General features: G+C 39.3%; 1 protein-coding gene across 1 annotated transcript in view; it reads right to left on the bottom strand.

Annotated features, from left to right (window-relative positions):
* sez6l (seizure related 6 homolog (mouse)-like) overlaps window positions 1-11,213 on the bottom strand; it is a 62,370-nt gene that overhangs the window by 5,995 nt on the left and 45,162 nt on the right. The window contains exons 5-10 of the mRNA XM_008423199.2: window positions 9,672-9,857; window positions 9,392-9,563; window positions 8,117-8,283; window positions 6,948-7,142; window positions 6,385-6,523; window positions 4,987-5,306 (exon numbers count right to left, since the gene is read on the bottom strand). Of these exons, the coding sequence (XP_008421421.2) occupies window positions 4,987-5,306; window positions 6,385-6,523; window positions 6,948-7,142; window positions 8,117-8,283; window positions 9,392-9,563; window positions 9,672-9,857 (1,179 nt within the window). The remainder of the gene's footprint in view (window positions 1-4,986; window positions 5,307-6,384; window positions 6,524-6,947; window positions 7,143-8,116; window positions 8,284-9,391; window positions 9,564-9,671; window positions 9,858-11,213) is intronic.

Genomic DNA, 11,213 nt, shown 5'->3' with positions numbered 1-11,213 from the left:
GTGCCCCACGGTTTGGGAACCTCTGGTGTAAAGAAAGATCTTAACTAAAACAAGTGTTTCATTGTGTCTAATAGTGACAACATCCTTTTTTATTTGTTATAAAAATGTAGCAAGAAAATAAATAGATGAGTATTTGTTTTTCATTAATTGGCTTCAATTTCACACATGCAACAAATGGCAATGTGGAGCTGATTACTCTTACAAAGTGAAAATAACTAAATGCATAATGGACTTGGAAATGGAGGATCATTAACTGTTTCACTATTTGCATATTTCTTAGAAATAATCAAGTAATATTACTGTATTTGTACACAGAGTCATAATATAATCAAAATTGGATGTCTATATTGGAAAAAGGAGTTCATAAAATAGTTACAGTGGACTCCCACCTGTTAAAAATCCATAAATACTTGAGAACCCGTCTAAAAAAGGCTCATAACTACATATTCTAATAGTTGATACATTAATATACCTTAATATGTATTAATACGCACAGCAGAAACCATTAGCAGAAGCTAATATCTAGCTAATATCTAAGGAGGAGCTGTGGTCTTCCTCTGGGGGAGCTAGCCAATCAGTGTCAAGGAAAATAAATAGCACTCCTAGATTTGCTGCTTTGCAAACGACAGCGCATCATGTAGCATAGATCCTATGTATTTCAACTTCCGCAACTCCAAGAAAAAAAATCTAGAAGTAGGTGGGGCTCCACTGTAGTAATTCCACTACCCTTTCTGAAAGGACAATTAAAGCTGCCAGCAGCAGATAGCCTGACTAATTAAGCAGCAAAAGTGAATATTTTTTACTTGCGTTACTCCACACTGTAAATTGTAACATTGTATTTAATTGAAAAAGATGAATGAGTCTAACTTGTCTTTGGTCAAGGTTTTGCTGTGAAACAAAGTACATTGAATTGGAATGTTGACTTTAATCAAGTAAATTGGGTGCATTTAACTTTTGTTATAGTAATCACTTCAGTTAAATAAATTAAGGAGCAAACTATCACAGCGTTCCATATTTTCTGTCAAAGTTTGAGTAGAGAAATAACAAGCAGGAACTGTTTCAGTCAAGGGATTTTCATTTAATATAAGTAGTTTCAAGTTAAAAAGAACAGTGCCTTCAGAAACTTTGGTGTTTATTTACATATAGACAAAAAAATAAGACTTGGGAGCATAGATTTATTAAGTTACGCTCACTAGAATGGCACAAATGAACGTTAGTCAGTTAATTTGATGAAAACTAAACAATTCTGAGGCCACAAGTTTTCACATATCTTAAAAGTAAGGAGAACTACTTATGTTTTACAGTGTATAAAGAACTGCATAAATTATCTACAACATAATTTAGGCCACGATGTATATGATTTTACTTCAGTCTGAAAATCAAACCTCGATAAATAAATGATATAAACGTGAATCATGACCCAAATGTTAGTTTTTTTTTTACTTCCATTCTAAAGGTGCCCTTGAAAATCATCAGCAGCTGGGATCCATTAACCCCCAGGTGTGAAGTAGATTAACGCCACAAGGAGAAACACCGAGATGAGTTTTAGTCCCTCTGTTCATCTACTGCCTCAACTGGCAAATTATATCAATGAACCTTAAACAGAATGAAATATTTGTCTCAGTTCATATTCTTATGGCAAAAAACTTCCATCAACTACAAAGTCTGCTCCTTCAAAGATGTTTTCACTGCCCAGTAAAAAAACCCAAAAAAAAACAAAAACAAAAACGTGAAGCACTCTTTGCAGACACACAGAGCTTCATCATTCATCTACAAAGATGTGATTTTATCTTATAGATGAGGAAGCCTTATTTTGTTTGGACTAAGTTCTGTTTGAAAACCATCTTCAATTAATTGTAATAGATTTTTTTTTTTAAGTCACATGATTTTTTTGAAGCTGCTCTTCTGTGTGGAGAGCTTTGAAAAGTTGATCCTATGGAATTAATCTATAATCAACTAATAGCGTGATAATTTAAAATAAGCCCAATCAAGCAGTTGTTTTGCTGATTGATTAAAATAATGATTTAGTAAATATCCCAAATTTATTATGGATATTTAAAAAGTCTTCCAGTTGTAGCAGTGCTAAATGCTTCTCTGCTGGCCCTAGAAAACTGCAGAGAAAAAGTGTAAAATTAAATAATCATATTTAATTTGATCTATAATTTTATATTTATTCTATAGACTATATAGCTTACATTGTATATTTATGCATAAACCTTCCTAGGGATGCACAATACTATTGGAATGGTATCGGTATTGGCCGAAATTAGCTGTAAAATCGTATATCAAACATCGGCTGCTCCGACAAAATAATTCACCATTAAGAAAGGCATTGTTCTGATAGCAAACCACAATGCCTGCAGCACCAACACAGCATCATAAGAAACTGTTAGATATTAATGCACTGATGTGCTTTCCACTTGTTGCTTATGAAGATGTTTAGTTTTGTTTTGTGAAGATTTACAAATTTGCACTGTTTGAGTGCTGTCATTGTCTTAGAGAGAACAGATGTCATGAATAAATCTGACATTAAACATGATGCAAGTTGAAAGTGCTGCATCGTTTTTAGCCTCCTCCTTTGCATTTGGTAGCAGGCTACATTGACAAAGATAATGCAGTATTTTAGTTCCGCAGTAGAGAAAGCCATATAGTTTCAGTAAGTAGGTATAGGAAAAAAATGTCAGTATTGGTATCAGTTATTGGCCAAATGAGTCTTAATATATTGGCATATCGGATATCGACCAAAAATCCAATATGGTGCATCCCTGGCCTTTCCATTACCATTGCCAACATGGACACTTGGTCTGGGTCAGATGGACTCATCTCGTTGTTCACGCCTTACATCAGATGATAGAACTGTTGGCTTACAGTGTTGCAGAACTCTGTTCAGCCTAACGGGGCCGTGGGGATTTGGACGTTGAAGCTCCAGGATCAATTTATCTTTATATTTTCCATTGACTTGGTCTTCCTCTGCTATGCGACCTGAACGTTTTACGGCATGTCATTTATTATCGGAGCGCACACACACACGCACGCGCACATGCACACGCACTCGCTTTTATTCAAGAAGCGCGACCTCGTGTTGTTGTGGCTACATAATTTACTCCTCTGGGAAAGGCAAGGGAGTTTGTGGTGTCGAGAGGGTGACAAGTAAATTGAACCATGTGTGTCTCAGTGTGCGCCTAAATTGGTGTCAGGTGTTGGATCTGGGACGCGGCGCCAATCACGCCAGGCGAGTGAGCGGAGGAAGCCACCGCCTCTGAAAGCCCACACTTGTATGTGAACGAGTGTCATTGTGCGATCGGTGAAACAAATAGGATGTGATTGAATAAGGGCAGAGGGAAAGTGGAAGAAAAGCCAAATGAGAATGTGAGAGGGACAAAAAGGGAAAATGGAAAAACGGAGGAGGACAAAGAGGCAGCTCGAGGAAAAATTGAAATGAATTGAAAGATAACAAAGATTTCTGAATGTGTTCCAGTGAGGACTTTTTCTCTGCACTTTTTGTATTTTTTTTAAAGAAACCATAACATTTTAGATTGTTACTTAAATTGTATTTTTTTCTCCTGAATATATAAATTAATCAATAAATGTATTTGTGAAAGAAAATATCTTGCCTCCTGGTCCTTTTTAAGGATGAAGCAATAGCTGCTCTTCCACTAAGAACATTGCGCGAATAGAAATCCCAAATATACATTTGTTTAGTGGATTTTGATGGAATGCAAAAAAGTTTTTGCACTAGGAAGAGTTGGTTTTTTGCCGTACCAAAATAGATGTACTGCCTTGGAAAAACACTTTTTTCACACCACCAGAAACATTATCAACATTACTACTGGCAAAAACCACAAAGAAGACGGCAGGAAGTGGCAGGAGGATATTGATGATTTGTTTTTGTTTTTGCAGCTGGCTCCTCCAGAGCTCTTCTAGAGCTCTACAGTTTCCCCAAAAATCCGCACATGTAGCCGCTCCTAAGTGGGCGGGGCTTGTCGCTCCAACACCTGAATACAACACTGATGTCTCCTCTGACTGGATGATAGAAGATGAGCGCCAGCACCATGATTGAATTATGAATTTATATCATTTAACTGTTTACATATGCCGCTGCCATCAGTCGCGGCAATGAAATAAGCTTGTATGGCAGGAACAAGCTTAATTCACGTGTGATTTTTAATTTCATTTCATATTTAATGTAAACACAGCAATAGCAAAATTTTGTTTTTTTGATGTCAGCTGAATAGAGACAAAGATTTTGCGCACATTTGTAATGGAAACGCAGTTAGAGTCACGGAAAATTCACCAAAATCACCAGCACCATTATTCACTTATATGGAGAACTTAGAATGTTACATTTTCATACAGTAGAATAATCTTGAAGCAACTTTATGTAATTAATCATAGGGGAGCCATTCTTAAGGACTTCGTTCTGGATCTGAACGGAACACAACGTGAAGGAGTCAGACTTTGCAATCATCTGAGGTCAAAGCTTTTTTTAAAAAAATATTTTATATGTAGCCTTTATTGATTTAAATTGTAGATATACTTATATTGTAATTACCCATCCACTTAATCACGTTCCTCCTTTTTTTAAAGGCCAAAGAAGAACTTTATAAGACTTTCATTTCCTTCTAAGAAAGAGTTTAAAAGATAAGATATTTTTAATTTAATACGTCTGCTCCTTTATTATGATTTGTTTTATTTCGTCCTGTAAGGATTTATTAGTTTGCTCTTTTCTAATCTGTCTGAATTCATATAAATAATGGCAGAAACCTTTACACCAAATCCTGTAATAAAGTCATTCTAAGAAGCAGTTCAGTCCTGCTGTTTCTGAAGCAGCAGGAGGAAACATCTTCTCTTCCTCCAGGCTCAGACACAAACCTGATAACCCAAAACTACAGAGCTGAGACTAATAAATAACAATCAGCAGTAAAATGTATTAGGAGTTGATTTGATACGTTTTGTGCAAAGGAATTCTATAAAATACTCAAAAACTGGAAAACAAATCAGCATGTCTAAGTAAACACATAAAACTGAAATGTTTACAATGGATAAGAATTGTAAAAGTTCTTCCTTCATCAGATCTGGGTCCAGGTCTAACGGTTGCTAAACGCTCACCGATGTAATTGATGATGAACCCCTCCCCCTTCCCAAAGACGAGGCCGGCAGGGTCAGAGTGGAAGGTGACGGTCAGGTCCGGCGTGCTGGACGAGAGCTTGAAGGGGCTGCTGCCTCCGACGTAGCGCCCCAGGATCCGGGTCGTGACCTCGTCGCCATCCATGAAGGTCAGCATGTCGCTGTCGCTGATGTTTAGCCTCAGGATGGCCAGGGTGAGAGGAAGAAGAATCACCACAAGTGAGAAAACAGCACACAAAAATAACTTTGCATTTGCTGAAAGGTTTTTAATGGGATTTTGTTTGAACTGTGTAAGGAAGCAATTCAAACAGTTTGAACGTGAACTCTCCATCTAAAGAATCATATTGTGATTTATAAAAGATTCAACCTTCCCAGAATGTCCTTTACTGTCCAATAGTAGGAAAATAAAGGATGTGCTTCACTGAAAGGATCAGTATTATGTAACATTGACTTTTTTAGGTTTGCATCATGTTATAACGTTGTAATGTTATTTCTTTAATCTCCTGAGGCAACCATTCAGCTGTGTAAAACACTTGAGACCTAGCACCGCCTTCAAGGATGAAGCTCCTCCTCAGAGTTGAAGTTTCCAACCTTCTGCTTCCCTCCCCAACGACTCGCCCACTCAGCTCCTTCAGACTAGCCAGCAGCAATCAGCAAACACCTGGTGGAACTGAGCATCAGCTGAACTCATTATAGGAACTTCTTCTCAGAGAAACACTTGTAAAAACATTGTTTAAAGGGTTAATAGAGAGCCATGTTGTGATGATTTCCTAAAGGCGGAGTTTCAGAAAGAGCAGGAGTTTTTAAAGCGACACAGGCCCAATTTCAAGGAGTTAAATTACAAAGTCAAATACCTCTAAAGTCCTATTATATAAGTATAATTTTTATAACAGGTGAATATAAGAGTTACTTGATTGCACTATAAAATGTCTGGAAAACAACCATTTTATACTGTCTCTTTAGTAGAATATGTAAAACTTTTTTTTTTTCATGTAAGCTTCAATCTCTGATTGCTGACCTGCTATGGTATTGAAACTTTGTTGTTTTGTTTTGTTGCCTTWGTTTAGTAAAACCTCTTTAGCAGGTATAATATTGTTAGTACTTAACAACTGAACAACTACATCCTCTCTTACCTTAAACTCAGAGTTTTACGGTTACCTGGAAATTAAACTCTGACTGACAGTTAATTTCTTTTCTAAAGTAATTAACTAACATGCCCATTTGACTCTCTGTCAAGAAACGATATGTTTTCCTTACAGCTGAACATCAAGCAGCACTCGTTTGTCTTCGCCGACGTGTATCCTCCAGCTGCAGTCCTCTCCTTCTCCATACCACTCCGGCCAGTTTGGGGACAGGATGACTCCGCCTGGACCCGTCAGGTCCCCGCCGCACTGGGCTGCAGTGGGACAGACGGAGGACAGGAAGATGAGAACAATTTAGTAACAGGACAGTCCTCAGTGTCAACTACAGACGTACTGATTGCTAGTTCTGTCTGATACACTAGCTTGCCACTTTTTAAGTGATTAAGTTGAAACAAAACTGCTGAAATAAAACACTTAGCAGCTGTATCTACCATTGCTGAATAATGTCAGCATTAACAGACATCATGGTTCAGATGAAAAAACAATCTCAAGTCTCTGTTTCAATCTTTATTTGCTTTATTTCTTTTTCTCAAGCTTTTTGTGTTCCTTCTTTCTGTTGTTGCCTGGAATCACAACATTTGACACCAAACAATTCACCCCTACACCAGACTAATGAGTTTTAGACTATGATTTAGGGTAAAAAGATGAAAACCTTCAACATGAAGGTCATTCTTCTACCTTTGCAGAGCGGCTCCGTGTCGTTCCAGTACGGGTCCCTGGCGCTTATGCACTCGATCACCGGAGGGCCCTGCTCTAAAGAGTGACCGGGGTCACAAGTGAACTGAACCACCGTTCCCACGCCGTACAAGGGGTCCGATGTGGTGAAGTTTCCATTCTGGAGGTACGGCTCGTAGCAGTGGCCACGCTCAAAAGCTGAAACAGCAAAAAGGAAGAAGGATGTCAGGAACACTGTGTGTATGTGTATGCGTGTGTGTGTGTGTGTGTTCGTGTGTGTGATTCTGAAAAAATGTCTCTGCTGATTTACTGGAAATATGAGTCTTAGTTAATTAGTCATTTTATGTCCAGTGATTGGATTAAAATGGTAGAGGAAACGTCATCATGCTTTGGCAACATCAATCTGCCAGAAAACAGAAACTTTATCTTATCTCCTCCTCTGCGGATCAGCAGCTCCCTCCCTGGCAGTCCGTCAGAAAGCAGCTTGGCAGAACATCACGTTAAGCCAGGGGTGTCCAAACTTTCCACAGCATGAGCCAAAAATTGTCAACTCAAGTGTACTCAAGGGCCAAAAGAGAAAAAAACATTTTTTTTAAAACTAATTCAGCAAAATGTTTTACTGAGAATTTATTTCCTGCTCAACAATAAACTAGGCATGAAATTATTTATTCAAAGAAAATAGCCTGTTTATTTTTTTTGTCAGAAAGGAATGTGTAAATCAGTGTAGATCCAAAACGTCAAGAGGGTTTTACAAAAGAAAGGCAACCACTTGATTCATTTATGTTAGGATCAGTTAAGGAAACCTGAAACAGATTTAGTGCATTCTCAGCAGTAACTATATGATTTAGCTCAATGTTTATTTGAAACGAAATGCAGATTTGGAGGCACCAAAATCTGCTTTAGTGTAGAAGTCAATGGACAGACATGATCCAGTCTACCATGAAATTAAAGGGAAAGCAGGAAACTTGGTTAGTAAAAGATGGAGAAGACTTTGTGTTGTATTCAACATTTCTGAGAGATGAATTTAATCTATGGGTCATTGTTTTGTCCAAATTGGACAAAAAACAGCCTCCATTTGCATCAACCACCTACGCTGGTGGGACATGTTTGTGCCCGGGGCCCAGCAGTGTTCCTGCCTGTGTGTGTTTTATCTGTAACCTCTGACCCTCTACCTTCGTAGCGGATGTTAAACCCGGTCGCATGGTTGGGCTGATCGGTGATGAACTGGACCCTCACAGCCGGACCTTCGCTGATCACCCCCTCAAAGGGTATCTGCCCCCCCCGCCCTGAATCGAACAGCACCACAGAGCCAGCGTCCAGGCCGCTCCACAACACCAGCCTGAAGGGAGGCAAACACAACAGATCAGCAGAATATTTCAGACTCATCCGTTGGAGAACTTAAGGCTGCATTCACACCAGCTATGGTTTGTCCTCTTTAATCAAACTCCAGTCAGTCTACCTAGAAACCGGTTTGACCCGGTTTGTTTGTGGAGGTGTGAATGGATAATTGAACTCTGATGTTGACCAAAACAGTAAACTCTGGTCTGCCTAAAAACCTTGGTCTATGTCTCAGTTGAAGTGACCTCTGGTCTGGTTGGAATGCATATGTGAAGGCCAAGTGGACCAGAAACTGCTCCACAAGCAGGACGCAGACTACGGCGCAGGGAATTCTGGGTAAATCGCAATAAAACAGAAGCATGAGTCCAGCGCACCAGCAGGTCATTGTCTGGTACCAAAGAGAAAAGAGAAGTCCTACAACCACTAAAATCTCCATCTTGTTTATATTTTGTGAATAAGGAAATTGTGCTCAGTGTCTTCCTCAAAGGTTTTTGTGTCGTTTCCTTCAGTGGTTCTTGGTGCAGCGCCATCACAGGTGAGGAGAGGAACAAGGTTTTCCCATCCATCCATCCATCCATCCATCCATCCATCCATCCATCCATCCATCCATCCATCCATCCATCCATCCATCCATCCATCCATCCATCCATCCANATCCATCCATCCATCCATCCATCCATCCATCCATCCATCCATCCATCCATCCATCCATCCATCCATCCATCCATCCATCCATCCATCCATCCATCTTCTTACACCCTTGTCCCTTAGTGGGGTTGGGGGGGTTGCTGGTGCCTATCTCCAGCTAACGTTCCGGGCAAGAGGCAGGGTTCACCCTGGACAGGTCGAAGGTTTTCCTAATAGTTTGGATTGTTTAACAGTGCAATGTGAAAGAGAACAGCACCGACTGAAACTGTAATAAATGTTCCTCCTTTGGTTCCCAATCAAACCAAGTCTACCGCACTACCAGGTGTGAGGTGAAGTAAACACATCTTGTTTAAAACAGACATTTAAAGGAGCAGAGGGTGTTTGTAAATGGATACAACATGGTCTTAGACAACTTGAAACTCGACATGAACCTGGGATAAATGGCCATGTTTGGCCCCTACCTGTCGGTCGGCCCCAGGGCCAGCCTCTCCAGGTGCAGATGTAGTCTTTGGTCTTTCGGTGCCTCCAGGGACCAGGAGCAGGAACGGTCCAAAGTGGCGTTTGGTCCGTGGTGGGGGGACGGCGACAGCACCCGCCCCACCGTTGCATTCTTCACTGTCCCTCCACAAAGAGCTACAGGTAGGAGGACACGCTACTAGAGTATGGGACACTAACTCAACGCCTTAAACCGTCACTGGGATCGAGTCAATGATGTGAATCTACACACACATACGTACTCACCCCTGCAGGTCGGCTCCTTGCCGCTCCAGACCGGCAGCGAGGCGTTGATGCAGGTGAGCTGCGGCTCCCCCTGCAGGTGATAACCCATGTGGCAGTGAAAGTTGGCTACGCCTCCAGGGAGCAGGTTCAGCACCGACACTTCCCCGAAGTGAGGTCTCTTCGGAAGTGAGCAACTCAGCCTGAAGACTGAAACAGAAAAAGATTTACTGTTGACGTTTGACCAGATCTGTGTTGTGGTTACCAGAGAAACCAAACGTAAAACCAAAACGATTATTTTTAATTCCTTTTAGCTTCTTTTGCTGCTTTCACTTCACAAAATAGCAATCCCCTGCACATCTTTTCTCCATATGTGAAATATAAACATTGTGCCAGTTTGCTTGTTAGGAAATGTACATATAGCAGCACATACCACATTCTCAAAATGTGGTATGCAAAAAAAAGTTTAAAATTTATTTAAAACAAATAAATTGGCTTATTTATTGATATAAACCAATTTAGAAACAGCTAAATTTCTAAATTTAAACAACCATCCAACCTACAGTGTCAAAATATTTTATGGAAAAACAAGATTTTTTTCTAAATTTGCGCATTCCTTTAAGTAAATTTATTTTTGAAATGTCAAGTTGTGCAATTTCATGGTCAGTGGAAACGCAAGTGTAGATTTGAAGTAGAAAATACAGAAAAAAACTTAAGTCTCAATGAAAAGCTCCATCAAATACGGTACATTTACCTTTTTTTTCTTCTTTTGACAATTATATTCGAATAAATCAATGCAAAAAAATACTGAATGTAAATACTGGTTTTGTATTGGCCCATTGGTAAAAAGCAGAATCCCTAAAATGGCATTGGATTTTTTTATAGCTTCTTATGTTGCTTTCTCTCCTCAAAATTGTTAACTTCTTCATGCTTTAAATGATTTTCCTGTTATTTATCACCGACAGGATCACTTATACACAGAGTTCCCATTCACCTGTAGGTACATTATCATCTGAAAAAGCCTTAATAAGATTTTCAGGCTGGATGGGATTAATATTCCTCGCCTGTTAATTTCGGTTTTGTTGTTTCTCACGTCTTATTTGATCGCACACAAATCTTCCTCTGCATGCAGCGTTTTGATCCGAGTCAGCTCCATTTCAGGAGCGACGCAAAACGATGAGACGGCTGTGATTAGCGGCACAGATGGGCAGTGGCGGAGCTAGACTTTTAAAGTTGGGGGGGCCAAGACTACGTCTGGGGGGGCAAAATTTAAAATGTGTGTGTGCACATATATATATATATATATATGTATATATATATATATATATGTATATATATATGTATATATATGTGCACACACACATATCTAGTCTAGTTTATATATATATAAACTAACCAAACTGAACCAAATATTCAGTTTGGTTATTTAAAAAATAACCAAACTGAATATTTGGTTAATTTTTAAGCCCCTCTGTCATTTGACATGTTATAATTAACACCTTTGACTGCCGCACATGGAGACATGATAGACTTTTATGCAAAGAGTTCATCGCAGGAAACTAAAAT

The sequence above is a fragment of the Poecilia reticulata genome, linkage group LG12 (assembly GCF_000633615.1).
Source record: "Poecilia reticulata strain Guanapo linkage group LG12, Guppy_female_1.0+MT, whole genome shotgun sequence".
In the NCBI taxonomy this organism is placed as follows: domain Eukaryota; kingdom Metazoa; phylum Chordata; class Actinopteri; order Cyprinodontiformes; family Poeciliidae; genus Poecilia; species Poecilia reticulata.
Note: the sequence above shows the minus strand (reverse complement) of the source record. Positions and strands in the feature narration are given on the sequence as shown.